At 36.6% G+C, this 20,331-nt stretch overlaps 1 protein-coding gene across 2 annotated transcripts in view; it reads left to right on the top strand.

Annotated features, from left to right (window-relative positions):
- Positions 1 to 20,331, top strand: part of ANKRD31 (ankyrin repeat domain 31) — a 136,068-nt gene that overhangs the window by 99,499 nt on the left and 16,238 nt on the right. For both annotated transcript variants that reach the window (XM_049649643.1, XM_049649644.1), the window contains exons 20-21: positions 740 to 836; positions 3,746 to 4,748. In XM_049649643.1, the coding sequence (XP_049505600.1) occupies positions 740 to 836; positions 3,746 to 4,748 (1,100 nt within the window). The remainder of the gene's footprint in view (positions 1 to 739; positions 837 to 3,745; positions 4,749 to 20,331) is intronic.

Genomic DNA, 20,331 nt, shown 5'->3' with positions numbered 1-20,331 from the left:
GTAAAGAACAAGAACTGATGGCATGATTCTTATTATTAGGTAAATATAATAAATAGTTACATATAATATAAATATATAGAACAGTGCATTAAATAAATACACAATTTAAAAAAAAATTGACACACACAAATAGGTACCCTGCTACCAAAGTATTTTTTTTCAAATCAAGAATAGGTCTTTTCTTTATTCTTTTTTTTTTTAAATATAATTCATTGTCAAATTGGTTTCCATACAACACCCAGTGTTCATCCCAACAAGTGCCCTCCCAAAGTATTAACAGTAGTCTCTTTTGTGGAGTAAAAAAGAGGAAAAACGGGGGGTGAAAGTGGGATACTCTTTTTTACTTTTCTTCTGTGTAAACATTCATATTATTTGAAAATTTTTCTTACAATGTGTTCCTTTTGTGTTTTAAAAGTAAGTAAGTTTAACAAAATATTTATTTCCTACCCTCATTTCACAAATAAGAAAAGTAACCAAAGGGGACATATGTCTTGTCCAGAGTCACAGAACTTAGTGGAGTAGCAGGATTAGAACTCAAGCTGGTCTGCCCTCTTCAGGGTACTTCCATAGGGTGGCATAATTCAATGAGCCTTGGTTTATATATCTGGGCCATTGATACTGGGGAGCAGAGTAGGGAAGTAAATTTTTTAAAATTTAACAGTAAGGCTGAGTCCTCTGTGATCAAATGTAACAATTGCTATCTCTCAGTTAACTTTTTATTTTATTACCATGTTTCCAGAACAATACATTGAAAAGATGTTAGAGATAAAAGAGGTTATGGATAATGTGCTTGCCAAACAGAAGGCAGAAAGGGATGATCTGGCTAAAAAATACAGGTGAGTGAAAAAAGTAGAACTGCTTTAGAATTTTCATAATTTACCCCTTTTTAGCTACAATAGTTAGGTCTGGAATTTTTTAAGAATACAATTGTTGCTTAGGGCCAAAGAATGACCATGAGGTCATCTAATCTATTACCTTCATGGGGAATTGTACTTCCCAGAAAGATATTTTTCTTTTTTATTACTTGAAATATTCAGAAGAGGACATTTTAGTATCTTAAAAAGTTGTCCATAGCCAAGAATTTTATGACAGCCTCTCTGGTCATGAATCCCCAAAATAAATTTCTTTCCATAGTAAACTCAGATTTTTTACACTAAAATTTTTTCTTTTTGCTATCACAAATGTTATCTAAGTGGTGTAACCATGTGTTTTTTTGTGGTTTTGTGTATGTCTTAAACTCTCAGGGCTTTTAAGGGGTTTTATCCTGATTATATTATATCCTCTTCTTTTCCCTTTTTTGAGAAAGATATATTGTTTTCTTGTTTGGGCATATTTTTATTAGTTTTTCATACATAGACTTAGCTACCTATGCCTTCTTTTTTTTTTTTTTCTCATGAGAACTTTTAAGGTTTACTCTCTGAGAACTTTCAAATATACAATACAGTATTATTAACTATAGTCACCATGCTATACATTACACCTCCATGACTGACCTATTTTATTACTGGATGTTTGTACCTTTTGACCTGGGGTCAAAATGGGTGAGCCATTTCACCCACCCTCCACCTTCCACCTCTAGCAACCACCAATCTGTTCTCTGTATATATGAGTTCATTTTTTTGTGTTTTGTAGTTTTTTGTTTTTTGTTTTTTTAGATTATACATATGAGTGAGACCATACAGTATTTGTTTTTCTCTGTCTGACTTCTTTCACTTAACATAATGCTCTCAAGGTCTATGCATGTTGTCAAAAATGACAGGATTTCTTTCTTTTTAATGTCTGAATAATATTCCTCTGTGTGTGTGTGTGTGTGTGTGTGTGTGTACATTTGTACATTCCACATCTTCTTTATTCAGCCTTTGATGGACACATGGGTTGCTTCCATGTCTTGGCTATTGTTAATAATGCTGCAGTGAATATGGGGTTGCAGTTATCTTTTTGACCTTGTTCCTTATTCACCTGTTATTTTCTAATTTCCTTTATATTCTTTTGTTTAAAGTTTGTTTATTTTTAAGAGAGAGAGTGTGAGTGCTGTGCGTGTGTACCATTGGGGGAGGGGCAGAAAGAGGGAGTGAGAATCCCAAGCAGGCTCCACGCTGATGCAGGGCTCGATCTTACAAACCGTGAGATCATGACCTGAGACAAAATCAAAAGTCGGGTGCTTAAATGACTGAGCCACCTGCACCCCTCTAATTTTCTTTATATTCTTATAATCATTTGACATCTATTGCATGTTCAGTTTTTTTCTGAACTTATTTAAAAATCAGTTTTCTATTTTCATTTACAAATCTTTTATCTTCATTTTGCTTTTTTCTCCCCAGTGAATAAATATTACAGATTATTTCTCTTTTCTGTTTTCCTGTTAGTATAAAGCAAGTGAGCTTATAGGACCTACAGGTAGGTCAATTACCTTTGGAGAAGGTAAACTTTGGAGAAGACTAGCTTCAGTTTTCCTTTATGTTCTATGATTAACAATATACCTGGAGTTTTGGGAAGTTCCCAGGCAGTTGGGTTTGTAGGTGTGTAAGTCCTTATTAATACTATTGTAAGACTTAAAATCTTGTAATCTTAAAACCATTTTTATTTTCTGTCTGAACTCTGTTTTAAATGTGGTATTACTAATTTTTTCCCCTCTGTTCAGCTTCTTGTATTTTATGCTACTAGCTGTTTGCTAATATTCTTACTGCTTCTTCCACCTACGTCTACTATTCACTCTAACATCTGGTCTGCTTGAAGTTCAGTACGAACAACCCTAAACTGTGATACTATTGCTATCCCTTAAAGCAGCTGCTTTAGGGTGATCCCTGAAGGTCATTGAGACCATTTCAAGGGGTGTATGAAGTCACAACTGTTTCTATAATGAAACTTTTTGGCTCTCATTTTCTCATGAGTGTATAATGGAATTTTCTAGAGGCCACATGTGTGGTGCTATCATTATTCTAATAGCCGATGGGATGTATCTTTGTATATTCTTGTGTTTTAAAATTTTCTGTTTTATTTTGTAGAACAGTAAATATTGATAGATAGACCCATATGAAAAAAGGCCCTTTGGGGTCCTCAATAATTTTTAAGAGTATAAAACAGTCATAAAACCAAAAAGTTTGAGAACTACTGGAAACAAAGAGTCCAGTATCCTGAAGGTCACTGTAGTGTAGATGGGTATAACCAAAAGAAGGGTGTGAAGCAGCCATTTTCTCTCTCTCTCAAGCCCATTGTGGTCACACAGGTTAATGCTTGTCCCAGTAGTCCCTCTGGACCCGAAAGTGCCTCAATACAGGTTCAGAGTACAATTACAGTAATTACTTGATGGATTGACATTTCTCAGGTCCAGCTCAGATATAATTATTCAAAACAGTCTCACTCCTCCATAGCTCTAAGGGAACTTGAGTGGAACTTACTCCCAAATTTTATTTCCCGATACACCTTTCCACTATAAACAGGTAAGCAAACTCTGAATTTAAAAATGGTGTTCCTCCTTCCAACTAAACAATCCACATTTGTTTTTTTTTTCAGGGTTGACTCACAACTGATAAATAATATAAATGTGGATAACCACACCATCACCTCCAGAAAAAGGCAGTCTTACTTACCTTAAGAGTCATTTTCCTTTCAAAGGAAATACTTGTGTACTTTGGGCTGATTAAAATTTAAATTGAGACAAAGTATCTTTAAAATCTACATGATTGCTAAAAAAAGTTTTCTATTGTTTTTGTTTTTTTGTTTCTCTTTCTGTTTCTTTCTCTAGAGTGTCCATAGAATCATTTAAGCAAGGAGTCCTCAGAGAACAACTGGCTAATTTGGCCACAAGACAGAAGAGCCTTTTAGTTGTGGCAAAAAAACAGAAAAAAATTAGCCAGAAAATTCAAAACTATAAAAACATTACATCTGCGTCTGGTCCTGGTTTGAAGAGGCTGCCATCCAGCTCAGAAATCTCTAGTGAAAAGGACAGCCAAAGGCTTACCAGTCTGGGAAATTCAGTGCAGCCCCATTCAGGTTCATGTTCTCCTGTCAGCCTTATTTGTGGAAGCATACAGGAAACACAGTCATCTCTGGAAATGTGGAATGGCAGCCAAAATACCAACACTTGTGTAAATTTAGAGACAGTGAGAAGGGAAGAATTTTTTGGAAATGAGCTGAATTCTAAACAGAATGTCAATGACTGTACCTTGGATGGGTTATCAAAATCCAGACATTCAGATGGCACTAAGAAGATTAAATTACCATCCCAGCCTGTTGCTTTTCTTGCTCAAGCAGAATATTCACAAAAAGAAAATGATCTTACAGAAACTCCAGCCAAAGGGAATGAATCTTACAGTAGTCCTTCAGCAGTAACTGGCACATTAAATATTTCAGAGACTACAAGCAGACTTGCCGAAAATGATGCCCATCTATCAACTGTTATTTGCGATCAGGCTCCTACCAATTGTGATCCGAAAAGAGGAAACAGGAAAATAGCTTCCCAGCAGCCACCTAGGGGGACATTAGAATTCTCGGCACACCAAGGGACTGATGCCTTAGGCAGTACTACTGGGCATCAGATGAAATCATATCTTAAAAAATCAGTTTTTCCTGTTCCCCATGCTCATGATGGTGAGAGCTCCTATTCCTTGGGATCTGGCCGTCAACATATTATAAAAAAGCCTTTAAACAATAGCACAGCTCCCAGAAAGAAATGTATGCAGATAAAAGATCTGATATTACTAGGAAGAATTAATCCAGGAAATAACATTCTGGAATTCAAAACACAGGTATCCTTTTTTTCTCTAAAATCATGTAATTTTATAAATAAGCAAATAAATGTTTCTTTCATAAAGTAGGCATTTAGCTCTGATTATGGATGTAGGGTTTGGCTGGCTTCTTGAATGAAGGGACAAAAACGTTGTATTCTTAGCTAGTGAAATCATGCTTTTGGGTTGCTCTATACATTTTAGTCACTAGCACCTTTGGGCTCTCAGGCCAGAGTTAGTCAATTATATTGGCCCTGGAAGAATTTAAGAACAACATAAAAATAATAAATGGGAGCTATCTTTGGTTCTACAGTTTTAGGAATTACTGTGCACTGCTGAAGCTTACCCAGATAAAGGATAGATATAAATTCATCTTCTATAGAAGTTCAATTTAGAAATAAGAAGTGACTTGGAATTTGGATAAATCTGACTCAATGAAAACAATATCACATATGCATAAAAATCGAAGAAGAAAGGGTACCTGGGTGGCTCAGTCGGTTAGGCGTCTGACTTTAGGTCAGGTCATGATCTCACGGCTAGTAGTTCGAGCCCTGCGTTGGGCTCTGTGCTGACCACTCAGAGCCTGGAGCCTGCTTCAGATTGTCTCCCTCTCTGTCTGCCCCTCCCCTACTCACACTCTGTGTCTCTCTCCTTCAAAAATAAACATTTAAAAATTTTTTAATAAATAGAAGAGGAAAAAATTGTTCTACTAGAAAATGCCTACAAAACAGGCATCCTGTCCCCTTTCCCTACATTGACTTTGACTTTTTGAAAGAGGAATTCAGAATGGCAGTGATTTTAAGAATCCTGGAATGTTTCTTTGCTAACGGGCCACCAGTTCAATAGAAATTGGTCCAGGCTAACTGGAATTTAATCTGAATGACCACTGTTTCCAGTCCTTCCATTGCTGGTTAATAAGGCTTTTCCTAGTTAAAAAAACTTTACTTAAGTTAGGAGCAAAAAAATTAATTTTAAAATTTCACATTGTAGTTTAAAGACCAAATTAGTGGCTTGATCTCAGGTCTCTTGATGTTCCTGTTTGCTTACCTGTCAACCAGTTACTGCTAAGTAGTACCTACATCAGATTAGCCAGAGAAACTCAGATTTTAGTTAGTAAATTAGTTACATTAACTCAAATTTTGGCAGTTGTGGCTACTTCTCTGGAGCAGCTATAATAAAATTTTAATATAACTTTTCATATTTCAGCTATTTCTTAACAGCTTTATTGAGATATAATTAACATATGTATTTAAATTACATGTTTTTACATATGTATTTACATAGTAAATACATACTATGTGTATTTAAATTAAGCATTTTGACAGATTTTGATGTATGTATACATCTGTGAAACCATAACCACAAACAGGTAATGAACATATCCATCACCCCCAAAAGTTTCTTTTTGCAATTTTGTGTACCTCCTTCATACTTCTTCCTTCCCATGCTGAACTCCAGATAATTAGTGGTCTGCATTCTGTCCTTTTACTTTTGTTTGCACTTCTAAGAATTCTGTAAAAGTGGAATTACACCATATGTGTTCATTTTTGTCTGGCCTCTTTCTCTGAACATAATTACTTGAGAGTCATCCTCATTAGAGTGTGTATGTATGTACTACAATTTGTCATTTCATCTGTGATAGACATTTAGGTTGTTTCCAGTTGTTGACTATCGCATATAAGCTACTATGGATATTGGTGTACAAATTTCAGTATGACACAGGCTTTTGCTTTTCTTGGGTAAATACCTAGGAGTGGAGTGACTGGATGAAATATGGTAAGTATATATTTAACTTTTAAAAAAACTGCCAAAGTTGTTAGTAACATTTTACATTCCCACCAGCTGTGATGAGTGTTGTGGTTCCTCCATATTCTTACTTAGCTAAGTGTGTATGTATGTACTACAATTTGTCATTTCATCTGTGATAGACATTTAGGTTATTTCCAGTTGTTGACTATCGCATTTAGTATGATCCGTCTGTTAATTTTAGCCATACTAACATATAATGTAGATGTATGTATATAATATGTACATATGTATAGTAGTTTATTATTGTGGTTTTATTTTGCATTTCATAATGATTAGTTATGTTGAGCATCTTTTCGTATGCTCTTTGCCATCCATACTTATTCTTCGGTGAAGTTCCTTTTCAAATATTTGCCTGTTTTTTTATTGGCTGCTCATTCTCTTATTTGATACATTTTGGATATAAGTCCTCTATCCAATACATACTTTGCAAAAAGATTTTCTCCTAATATAGTTTTGCCTTTTCATTCTCTCAAAATTGTGTTATAAAGAACAGAAGTTTAAAATTTTGATGTAGTCCAACTTAGCAATTTGCTCTTTGACTAATTACGTTTTTAGTATCATATCTAAGAAGTCTTTGTCTAACCCAAGGTCACAAAGATTTTCTCCCAGAATTTAGGTCTGTGGTCCATTAGTTTCTTTATGTAGTACAGAGCAAGATCCCAATTCCTAGTTTTGAATATGGGTATTCAATTCTTCCAGCTACATGTGTTGAAAAAATTGTTCTCTATTGAATTGTCTTTGCACCTTTGTAGAAAATCATTTGTCCATATATGTGCCTGTTTCTGGACTCCCTGTTCTGTTTATCTATTTGTCTATCTTACTATGAATACTGTCTTGATTAGTGCAGCTCTGTAATAAGTGTTAAAACCAGGTAGTGTTAGTCCTCCAGTTTTGTTCTTCCTTTTGTAAAGTGTTTTGGCTATTCTAGGTCTTTTGCAATCCCATATGAATTTTAGAGTGAATTTGTCAGCTTCTTTTTTTAAAAAAAAGGGGGTGCTGTCATTTATATTGGTATTGAGCTAAATCTGTAGATGAATTTTGGGACAGATGACATCTCAGCAATATTGAGTTGTCCAAATCATGAACATGATATAGCTCTCTGTTAATTTAGACGTTTTCTGATTTTTCCCAGCAGTTGTAGGAGTCAGTATACAGGTCTTTCATATCTTTTACCAGATTTATCCCTAAGTATTTCATGTTTTTGATAGTAATATATATGATATTTTTTAAATGTTAATTTTTGGTTGTTTATTGCTCATAGGTAGAAATTCAATTGATTTTTGTATATTGAGATGTTATTTTATAATCTTGCTAAACTCACTACTTCCTGTAAATTTTTGTAGAAGTCATTGGATTTTCTACATAGATGATCAAGTTGGCTATGAATAAAGACAGTTTTACTTCTTTCTTTCCATTGTGAATGCTTCTCATTTCTTTTTGTGTAGCTGCACTGGCTAACACCAGTGCAGTATTGAAATAAAACAGTGAGATCACACTTCTGTTTTTTCCCTAAGATGAGACTATGTTTCTTAGAAAAAATTTAGGCTTCCACTGTTAAGTACAATGTTAGCTATAGGTTTTTTCTTAGATGCGCTATATTAGGCTCAGCAAGTTCTTTTCCTAGTTTCTTGAGTGTCTTTATCATGAAAGGGTATTGGATTTTGTCAAATGCTCTTTCCACATCGGTTGTGATGATCATAAGGTTTTTGTTTTGTATTCTCTTGATATGGTGTAGAACATTAATTGATCTTTGGATATTAAACCAACCTTGCATTCCTGGAAAAGCAGATAAATCCCACTTTGTTATGGTATATAATTCTTTTTATATGTTGCTGGATTTGGTTTTCTAATATGTTTTTGAGGATTTTTGCATCCATATTTATTAAAGATATTGGTCTTTAGTTTTCTTGTGTTGTCTTTTGTCTGGTTTGATATTAAGGTTATACTGATCTCACAAAAATGTTTCTCTTTTTCTATTTTTAGAATATTGGTAATCCAAAATATTAGTATTAAATTCTCTTTAAATGCTTGATAGTAATCAGCAATGAAGCCATCTGTACCTGGTTTTTTTTTTTCTTTATGTACATAGTGTTTGGAGTGTTAATTCAGTCTCTTACAGGTTTTTTCAAATTGTCTATTTCTTCTTGAATCATTTTTGGTAGTTTTATTTTGTTAGAAATTTGTCCATTTTTTGTTATTTATTAGCACAGAATTATTGATAGTTTCTCTTATAATCCCTTTTATTTCAGTGTGGTCAGTAGTAGTGCACTCATTTTCATTGTTGATCTTAGTAATTTGAGTCTTCTCACTTGTTTCCTTGGTCACTGTCGCTAAAGTTTTGTCAATTTTGTTAATATTTTCAAAGAACCACTTTGATTTCATTGATTTTTATCATTCTTCTATTGCCTATTTTATTTATTTCCATTCTAGTATTTATTATTTCCTTTTTTCTGATTGCTTTGTGTTTAGTTTGCTTTTCTTTTTTCAGTGTCATCATTATAAGTGCAGGTTATTGATTTGAGATTTTTCTTTCTTTTCAATATAGGCATTTACAGCTATAAATTTACTTTTAGCCTACTGCTTTTGCTGCATCCCATCATTTTTGGTATGTTGTTTGTTTATTCATCTGAAAGTATTTGCCTTTTGATCATGTCTTTAATCCTTTACTTATTTAGGAGTATGTTGTTTGATTTCCTCATAACTGTGAGTGTTCCATTTTTTTCTTTTATTAATTTCTAATTTCATTCTGTTGCATTTAGAGAGTATACCTAGTATTCTTTGAGTCCTTTTAAAATTTCTGAGATTAGGGACGCCTGGGTGGCTCAGTCGGTTAAGCGTCCGACCTCAGCTTAGGTCATGATCTCACAGTCTGGTTCGAGCCCTGCGTCAGGCTCTGGGCTGACAGCTTGGAGCCTGGAGCCTGCTTCGAATTCTGTGTCTCCCCCCCCCCCCCCCCCCCCCCCCCCCCCCGCTCGTGCTCTGTCTCTCTCTGTCTGAAAAAAATAAATAAAAACATTTAAAAAAAATTTTTTTTTAAAGTTTCTGAGATTTACTTTGTGGCTTAACTAGCATGTGGCCCATCCTATGTGCACTTGAGAAGAATAATTATTCTACTGTTGTTAGAAGGTTTTTTATAGATGCCTGTTGGGGGTAGTTAGTTTATAATATTGCTCAAGTTTTCTCTTTCCTCATTGATCTTCTGCCTGTTTGTTCTATGTATTATTTAAAGTGGAGTGTTGACAACTATAATATTGTTGAATTGTCTGTTTCACCCTTTATTTACCTTAATTTTTGCTTCATGTATGTTGGTGCTCTTTTATTAGGTGCATGTGTGTTTATAATTGTTATATTTTCCTGATGCATTAACCCTCTTATTATAAAATGTCTCTTGTTATCTCTAGTATTACTTTTTGCTGTAAAGTGTATTTTGTGTGATATTAGTATAACTGCTGCAGTTTTTTGAGGTTGCTGTTTGCATGATCTATCTATCTCCATCCTTTAAGTTCAATTTTCTTGTCTCTTTCAATTTAATCTGTCTTTTATATGCAGCATATAGCATACATCTTGTTTTTCTTTTAACTGAGTCTGACAGCCTCTACTTTTTGAATAAGTTTTTTCATCCACTCTCATTTAATTAACATTATTAATATTACTGGACTTATGTCTGCTATTTTACTTTTTAATGTGTCTCATGTCTTTTTTGTTCCTCCATGTTTCCTTTATTGCTTTCTTTTGCATTAAGTGAATATTTTCCAGTGTAGCATTTTAGTTTCTTTAGTCACTTTAGTTTCTTTAGTGACTTTTCTTTAGTGACTTTAGTGACATATTTTTTGAAGTATTTCCATAATGCTTATGCTATGATATATTCACTTATCAGAATCAGCTTCATATCTATACTAATTAATTCTAGTAAGATAAAGAACTGTAACTCCTATATAGCTCTATCCCTCTCTCCCCCTTTTATATCTCAAATGCAACAATTCACTGTTGTAATTATGACTTCATAAAACTTTGTGATTTGTAAAGAAATACAAAAGAAAGCAAGTATGTATTTATAGGTTTTGTTTTATTAACCTTCTTATTTGCCCTTTTTGGTTCTCTCCATTTGTTCCTGTGGATTTGAGTTACCATCTGGTATCATTCCCCTAGCCCAAGAAAACCTTGCTCCCACACACTTCCTTTGTGCTATTTCTAAATATATACATTATATACCTATTGTTTTATACAATGATTTTTAAAATCAGTTAAGGAAGGGGAATAAATATTTGTTCATTCTGTGTTCTATAATGTATAATTACCTTTATTGATGCTTTTTGTTTTCTCATGTGGATTCATATTACCATTTGAGGTCACTTGCTTACAACATGAAAAACTTCCTTTGGTATTTCTTCTCAGGTACTCTAGCAACAAATTGTCTCCATTTTTGTTTATCTGGGGAATGTTTGTTTGTTTTTAAATAAACAACAGATTTTTTTAAGCTGGTTTGTTTTTCAATATATGAAATTTATTGTCAAATTGGTTTCTATACAACACCCAGTGCTCATCCCAAAAGGTGCCCTCCTCAATACCCATCACCCATCCTCCCCTCCCTCCCACCCCCCATCAACCCTCAGTTTGTTCTCAGTTTTTAATAGTCTCTTATGCTTTGGCTCTCTTCCACTCTAACCTCTTTTTTTTTTCTTTCCCTCCCCCATGGGTTTCTGTTAAGTTTCTCAGGATCCACATCAGAGTGAAACCATATGGTATCTGTCTTTCTCTGTATGGCTTATTTCACTTAGCATCACACTTTCCAGTTCCATCCACGTTGCTACAAAGGGCCATATTTCATTCTTTCTCATTGCCACGTAGTACTCCATTGTGTATATAAACCACAATTTCTTTATCCATTCATCAGTTGATGGACATTTAGTCTCTTTCCATAATTTGGCTATTGTTGAGAGTGCTGCTATAAACATTGGGGTACAAGTGCCCCTATGCATCAGTACTCCTGTATCCCCTGGGTAAATTCCTGGCAGTGCTATTGCTGGGTCATAGGGTAGGTCTATTTTTAATTTTTTGAGGAACCTCCACACTGTTTTCCAAAGTGGCTGCACCAATTTGCATTCTCACACCAGTGCAAGAGGGTTCCTGTTTCTCCACATCCTCTCCAATGTCTGTAGTCTCCTGATTTGTTCATTTTGGCCACTCTGACTGGTGTGAGGTGATACTGGTTTTTATTTGTATTTCCCTGATGAGGAGCGAGGTTGAGCGTCTTTTCATGTGCCTGTTGGCCATCCGGATGTCTTCTTTAGAGAAGTGTCTATTCATGTTTTCTGCCCATTTCTTCACTGCGTTATTTGTTTTTCGGGTGTGGAGTTTGGTGAGCTCTTTATAGATTTTGGATACTAGCCCTTTGTCCGATACGTCATTTACAAATATCTTTTCCCTTTCCGTTGGTTGCCTTTTAGTTTTGTTGGTTGTTTCCTTTGCTGTGAAGAAGCTTTTTATCTTCATAAGGTCCCAGTAATTCATTTTTGCTTTTAATTCCCTTGCCTTTGGGGATATGTCGAGTAAGAAATTGCTACGGCTGAGGTCAGAGAGGTCTTTTCCTGCTTTCTCCTCTAGGGTTTTGATGGTTTCCTGTCTCACATTCAGGTCCTTTATCCATTTTGAGTTTGTTTTTGTGAATGGTGTGAGAAAGTGGTCTACTTTCAATCTTCTGCATGTTGCTGTCCAGTTCTCCCAGCACCATTTGTTAAAGAGACTGTCTTTTTTCCATTGGATGTTCTTTCCTGCTTTGTCAAAGATTAGTTGGCCATACGTTTGTGGGTCTAGTTCTGGAGTTTCTATTCTATTCCATTGGTCTACGTGTCTGTTTTTGTGCCAATACCATGCTGTCTTGATGATGACAGCTTTGTAGTAGAGGCTAAAGTCTGGGATTGTGATGCCTCCTGCTTTGGTCTTCTTCTTCAAAATTACTTTGGCTATTCGGGGCCTTTTGTGGTTCCATATGAATTTTAGGATTGCTTGTTCTAGTTTCGAGAAGAATGCTGGTGCAATTTTGATTGGGATTGCATTGAATATGTAGATAGCTTTGGGTAGTATTGACATTTTGACAATATTTATTCTTCCAATCCATGAGCACGGAATGTTTTTCCATTTCTTTATATCTTCTTCAATTTCCTTCATAAGCTTTCTATAGTTTTCAGCATACAGATCTTTTACATCTTTGGTTAGATTTATCCCTAGGTATTTTATGCTTCTTGGTGCAATTGTGAATGGGATCAGTTTATTTGTCTTTCTCTTGCTTCATTATTAGTGTATAAGAATGCAACTGATTTCTGTACATTGATTTTGTATCCTGCAACTTTGCTAAATTCATGTATCAGTTCTAGCAGACTTTTGGTGGAGTCTATCGGGTTTTCCATGTATAATATCATGTCATCTGCAAAAAGTGAAAGGTTGACTTCATCTTTGCCAATTTTGATGCCTTTGATTTCCTTTTGTTGTCTGATTGCTGATGCTAGGATTTCCAACACTAAGTTAAACAACAGCGGTGAGAGTGGGCATCCCTGTCGTGTTCCTGATCTCAGGGAAAAAACTCTCAGTTTTTCCCCATTGAGGATGATGTTAGCTGTGGGCTTTTCATAAATGGCTTTGATGATGTTTAACTATGTTCCTTGTATCCCGACTTTCTCAAGGGTTTTTATTAAGAAAGGGTGCTGGATTTTGTCAAATGCCTTTTCTGCATTGATTGACAGGATCATATGGTTCTTATCTTTTCTTTTATTAATGTGATGTATCACGTTGATTGATTTGCGAATGTTGAACCAGCCCTGCATCCCAGGAGTGAATGCCACTTGATCATGGTGAATAATTCTTTTTATAAGCTGTTGAATTCGATTTGCTAGTATCTTATTGAGAATTTTTGCATCCATATTCATCAGGGATATTGGCTTGTAGTTTTCTTTTTTTAATGGGTCTCTGGTTTGGGAATCAAAGTAATACTGGCTTCATAGAATGAGTCTGGAAGTTTTCCTTCCCTTTCTATTTTTTGGAATAGCTTGAGAAGGATAGGTATTATCTCTGCTTTAAATGTCTGGTAGAACTCCCCTGGGAAGCCATCTGGTCCTGGACTCTTATTTGTTGGGAGATTTTTGATAACCGATTCAATTTCTTCGCTGGTTATGGGTCTGTTCAAGCTTTCTATTTCCTCCTGATTGAGTTTTGGAAGAGTGTGGGTGTTTAGGAATTTGTCCATTTCTTCCAGGTTGTCCAATTTGTTGGCATATAATTTTTCATAGTATTCCCTGATAATTGCTTGTATCTCTGAGGAATTGGTTGTAATAATTCCATTTTCATTCATGATTTTATCTATTTGGGTCATCTCCCTTTTCTTTTTGAGAAGCCTGGCTAGAGGTTTATCAATTTTGTTTATTTTTTCAAAAAACCAACTCTTGGTTTCGTTGATCTGCTCTACAGTTTTTTTAGATTCTATATTGTTTATTTCTGCTCTGATCTTTATTATTTCTCTTCTTCTGCTGGGTTTGGGGTGTCTTTGCTGCTCTGCTTCTATTTCCTTTAGGTGTGCTGTTAGATTCTGTATTTGGAATTTTTCTTGTTTCTTGTGATAGGCCTGGATTGCAATGTATTTTCCTCTCAGGACTGCCTTTGCTGCGTCCCAAAGCGTTTGGATTGTTGTATCTTCGTTTTCGTTTGATTCCATATATTTTTAAATTTCTTCTCTAATTGCCTGGTTGACCCACTCATTCTTTAGAAGGGTGTTCTCTAACCTCCATGCTTTTGGAGGTTTTCCAGACTTTTTCCTGTGGTTGATTTCAAGCTTCATAGCATTGTGGTCTGAAAGTATGCATGGTATGATTTCAATTCTTGTATACTTATGAAGGGCTGTTTTGTGACCCAGTATATGATCTATCTTGGAGAATGTTCCATGTGCACTCGAGAAGAAAGTACATTCTGTTGCTTTGGGATGCAGAGTTCTAAATATATCTGTCAAGTCCATCTGATCCAATGTATCATCCAGGGCCCTTGTTTCTTTATTGACCGTGTGTCTAGAAGATCTATCCATTTCTGTAAGTGGAGTGTTAAAGTCCCCTGAAATTACCACATTCTTATCAATAAGGTTGCTTAGGTTTGTGAGTAATTGTTTTATATATTTGGGGGCTCCGGTATTCGGCGCATAGACATTTATAATTGTTAGCTCTTCCTGATGGATAGACCCTGTGATTGTTATATAATGCCCTTGTTCATCTCTTGTTACAGCCTTTAATTTAAAGTCTAGTTTGTCTGATATAAGTATGGCTACTCCAGCTTTCTTTTGGCTTCCAGTAGCATGATAAATAGTTCTCCATCCCCTCACTCTCAATCTGAAGGTGTCCTCAGGTCTAAAATGAGTCTCTTGTAGACAGCAAATAGATGCGTCTTGTTTTTTTATCCATTCTGATACCCTGTGTCTTTTGGCTGGTGCATTTAGTCCATTTACATTCAGTGTTATTATAGAAAGATATGGGTTTAGAGTCATTGTGATGTCCATAGGTTTCATGCTTGTAGCGATGTCTCTGGTACTTTGTCTCACAGGATCCCCCTTAGGATCTCTTGTAGGGCTGGTTTAGTGGTGATGCATTCCTTCAGTTTTTGTTTGTTTGGGAAGACCTTTATCTCTCCTTCTATTCTAAATGACAGACTTTATGGATAAAGGATTCTTGGCTGCATATTTTTTCTGTTCATCACATTGAAGATCTCCTGCCATTCCTTTCTGGCCTGCCACGTTTCAGTAGAGAGATCAGTCACGAGTCTTATAGGTCTCCCTTTATATGTTAGAGCAGGTTTATCCCTAGCTGCTTTCAGAATTTTCTCTTTATCCTTGTATTTTGCCAGTTTCACTATGATATGTCGTGCAGAAGATCGATTCAAGTTACGTCTGAAGGGAGTTCTCTGTGCCTCTTGGATTTCAATGCCTTTTTCTTTCCCCAGATCAGGGAAGTTCTCAGCTATTATTTCTTCAAGTAAACCTTCAGCACCTTTCCCTCTCTCTTCCTCCCCTGGAATACCAATTATGCGTATATTATTTCTCTTTAGTGCATCACTTAGTTCTCTAATTTTCCCCTCATACTCCTGGATTTTTTTGATCTCTCTTTTTCTCAGCTGCTTCTTTTTCCATAACTTTATCTACTAGTTCACCTATTCTCTCCTCTGCCTCTTCAATCCGAGCCGTGGTCATCTCCATTTTAGTTTGCAGCTCATTAATAGCATTTTTTAGCTCCTCCTGGCTGTTCCTTAGTCCCTTGATCTCTGTAGCAGTAGATTCTTTGCTGTCCTTTATGCTGTTTTCAAGCCCAGCGATTAATTTTATGACTATTATTCTCAATTCACTTTCTGTTATATTGTTTAAATAGTTTTTGATCAGTTCGTTAGCTGTCGTTATTTCCTGGACATTTTTTTGAGGGGAATTTTTCCGTTTCGTCATTTTGGATAGTCCCTGGAGTGGTGTGGAACTGTGGGGCACTTCCCCTGTACTATCTTGAATGACTTGCGTTGGTGGGTGGGGCCACAGTCAGACCTGATGTCTGCCCCCAGCCCACCGCTGGGGCCACAGTCAGACTGGTGTGTACTTTCTCTTCCCCTCTCCTAGGGGCAGGATTCACTGTGGGGTGGCGTGGCCTGTCTGGGCTACTTGCACACTGCCAGGCTTGTGGTGCTGTAATAGATGGCGTATTAGCTGGGGTGGATCAGCAAGGTGCACAGGGGTGGGAGGGGCAGGTTCAGCTTGCTTTTACTTCGGAGATCCGCTTCGGGAGGGGCCCTGTGGCACCGGGAGGAAGTCAGACCCTCCGGAGGGATTGATCCGCAGAAGCACAGCGTTGGGTGTTTGCACGGTGCAAGCAAGTTCCCTGGCAGGAACTGGTTCCCTTTGGGATTTTGGCTGGGGGATGGGCGAGGGAGATGGCGCTGGCTAGCGCCTTTGTTCCCCTCCAAGCTGCGCTCTGTTGTCCGGGGCTCAACAACTCTCCCTCCCATTGTCCTCCAGCCCTCCCGTTCTCCGAGCAGAGCTGTTAGCTTATAACCTTCCAGATGTTAAGTCCCTCTTGCTGTCAGAACACACTCCGTCCGGCCCCTCCGCTTTTGCAAGCCAGACTCGAGCTCTTCTTTGCTGGTGGGCTGCCCCTCCGCCCCGGCTCCCTCCCGCCAGTCCGTGTAGCACACACCGCCTCTCCGCCCTTCCTACCCTCTTCCGTGGACCTCTCATCTATGCTTGGCTCTGGAGAATCCGTTCTGCTAGTCTTCTGGTGGTTTTCTGGGTTATTTAGGCAGGTGTAGGTGGAATCTAAGTGATCAGCAGGACGCGGTGAGCCCAGCGTCCTCCTACACTGCCATCTTCCTCCGGAATGTTTTTATTTAACTTCATTTTTGAAAGATAGCTTTGCTGGATATAGAATGCTTGGTTGACACTTTTTTTCTTTGTACACTTTGATTATATTATTCCACTGCTTCTGACTTCCCTTGTTTCTGGTAAGAAGCTGGCTGTTAATCTTCTTGGGGTCCCCTTGCAAGTAATGAGTCATTTTTCTCTTTTGTACATTATTTTCTCATTGTCTTTGACTTTCAGCATGTGTCTGTTTATGAACTTTTTCATGTTTATCCTACTTAGAAGTCACTGAGCCTCCTTTGAAAAGTACAGATTAATGTTTTTCAATAAATTTGGGAAGTTTTTAGCCATTATTGTTTCCAGTATATTTTCTATTCCTTTCTTTTGTCTTTCTAGTACTAGAAGTCCATCTAGTAAAGTTTTCATTTTAGTTATTGTACTTTTCAATTCCATACCTACTACTTGGTTCTCTTTTTTAAATTCTCTTTATTGATATTTTCTATTTGATATGACATTATCATCATTCTTTACTTGTTTAATTATGGTTTCCTTTAGTTCTTTCAATATTTTTATAGTAGCTGTTTTGAAGTCTTTGTTAAATCCAACATATGGTCACTCTCACAGATGTTTTTTGTTGTTTTATTTTGGTGTATGTGTCTTACTTTCCTGTTTTCCCATATCTGTCATCATTTTTTGTTGGAACTGGACATTTTAGACATTTTTAAATGGGTCATGGATTATAGCAAATCTGCGTACTGGCTTCCACCTTCTCTTAGGATTGTTATTATTATGTGCCTGCTTAGTTACTGGATAGATTGTTTTAGTGAGGTTATTTTTACCTACTGTAGTGTTAAACTTTTGATATTATATCACATGGACTTAGGCCTTGGCAGGTCTCCCTGTGTCTCTTTCCCTGACCATACCTAACCATCAAGCTCCACTTATTGCTGGTTCATTGTTCTATTGTTTACAACAATGACCTGAAGCATAAATTGCTACAGACTAATCCAATCAAATGTGTGCTCCTTTGAAGGGATAGTTTTTGAGGTCAGTGTTGGAGTTCTGTTCTGACTTTAAGAAGTCTCTGCCCTACTATCTATTTTCCCAATTTTCTCCTGAAAACTAGCCAGCATACAGCTTAGCCTGTATCTCCAATGAATCCACCAATTTACTTTCAATTGCCTTTTACCACAACCTGTACTGCCTTTAAAGTGCCTTTGAGCTTGAACTTCTATGTTCTGTTGCAAATGAAGTCATTTCCTTTGGAGGAGATTAGGAACCATCTGTTTTAAGGCTTGCTTCTTTTCCCAGGCAAAATCTCTGTACCTTAGCTCGGGAGCTGGGTGAGAACACAGCGGCTTTTCTTTGAACGGCACCCCGGCTTTAGTAGTTGAGCATTTAGCTGAGGCAGGCACAGTAGCCTCGTGCCTTTACAGCTTCTCTCTCCTGATGTGAAACCACCACCTTTTAAGCCAGGCAAGGGTGATCAGGGTCCCAGTAGTCATAGTGACACCATGCCAAAGGTGGAGCCCCTACCTCGCCAGTGCAGGCTATACAGAAGGGATCCCCTGCCTCTTTTATTTTTGTTTTTCTTTAAAATTTTTTTTAATGTTTATTTTTGAGAAAGAGAGCTAGAGTTCAAGTGGGGAAGATGCAGAGAGAGAGTGAGACACAGAATTGGAAGCAGGCTCCAGGCTCTGAGATGTCAGCACAGACCCCGATGCAGGCTTGAACTCACACACCATGAGATCATAACCTGAGCCAAAGTCAGATGCTGAACCAACTGAGCCACCCAGGCATCCAGCCTCTTGGCTGCACTTACCTTCAACTTAACCTTAGCAACAAATAGCTGAGGGCAGGATGAGAAATGTTGATATCCTGCCCTTGACAAGAAGGTGGCCCTCTGACTAGGGGCTGTAGGGAGAGGGAGCCCTGTGTTTGTGGCTACACATTCTGGAGTAGAATCTGCACCTCACTGAACTGGGAAGGGAGGAAGGAAGCAATCTTGGTTCACATACCACAGACTCCCCCCCTTTTTTTTTTAACCTAATTGTCATAGATTTAGCTGAATAGATGTCTGTTTGCTGCATGCCTTTATGACCATTTTCAGAGATTTAAATGATTTTTAAATGCTTTTTCACCTGGGAGTGGATCCTCACATTGTCATGCCAGAAGTTGATTCTAGAATATTTATATTTGGGGAGACTTCTGATATAGTTAGGTTTAAATTTATCACATGACATCTGTTTTCTATTTCTCTCATCTCTTCTTTGTTCACTTTTTCATTTTTTTTTTTTGTGTGTGTTCTATCTCCTTTGTTAGTTTATTAGCTACAACTCCTTTTACTCAGTTGTGGCTTTAGAGTTTATAGTACATATTTTTAACTTCCCCCAGTCTGCCTTTAAGTGATATTGTACCACTTTATGTATACTATAAGAACTGCAAAGTAGTATGCTTCCATTTTTCTACTCCTGACCTTTGTGTTATATATTTTACCCAATGTTATAAATTCCATACTACATCATTATTTTTGTTTAAGCAGATAATTATCTTGAGATTTAAATAAAAAGAAAAATATCTTTCTTATGTAATTACTGTTACTGTTTTTCTTTTCTTTGTGCAGATCCTGATTTCCATTTGCTATCATTTTCTTCTCTTGGAGGACTACCTTTAACATTTCTTGTATTGAAGGTCTTCTACTGATAATGAATCCTTTTGACTTTTGCATGTGTGAAAAAGTTTATTTTACCTTCATTTCTGAAAGATATTTTTGCTAGATACAGATTTCTAGGTTGGAATGGTTTTTTTTCTTTGAGTACTTTAAAGATGTTGCTTGACTGTGTTCTTGATTGCATTGTTTTCATCAAGTAATACACTGTTGTCCTTAACTTTGTCCCTCTGTACATAATGTGTCTTTTTGCTCCTTCTGGCTGCTTTTAGTGACTTTCTCTTCATCTCTGGATTTAAACAATTTTGATTATGAGATGCATTAGCATAATTTTGTTCATGTTTCTTATACTTAGGGTTTATTGGATTTCTTGAGTCTCTGGGTTCCAAATTTGAATCTCAGATGTGGAAGAATTTCAGCCAATTTATTTCTTCAAGTGTTTTTTCTTCCCTCCCCTCCTTTTTTAACCTCTTATTACACACAGATTGGTTGAAATCATTCCACAATTCACTGATGATCTGTTCATTTTTTAAGTTCTCTTTTCTCAGTGTTTCATTTTTATGCAGTTCCTATTGCTTTATCTTTGAATTTTCCAATCTTTTTGTTTGCAGTGTCTAATCTATTATTGGACATGCTATTCCCATCTAGTACTCTTCATCTCACACATTGTAATTGCATCTCTAGAACTTTGAGTTGAGGCTTTTAAAAAATATTTTCCCTGCCTCCACATAACTTTTGAGCATGTAGAATATGATTATAAT

This window comes from Panthera uncia, assembly GCF_023721935.1.
Source record: "Panthera uncia isolate 11264 chromosome A1 unlocalized genomic scaffold, Puncia_PCG_1.0 HiC_scaffold_17, whole genome shotgun sequence".
NCBI lineage: Eukaryota > Metazoa > Chordata > Mammalia > Carnivora > Felidae > Panthera > Panthera uncia.
The sequence above is the reverse complement of the archived record's forward strand: the minus strand, read 5'-3'. Positions and strand labels throughout refer to the sequence as shown.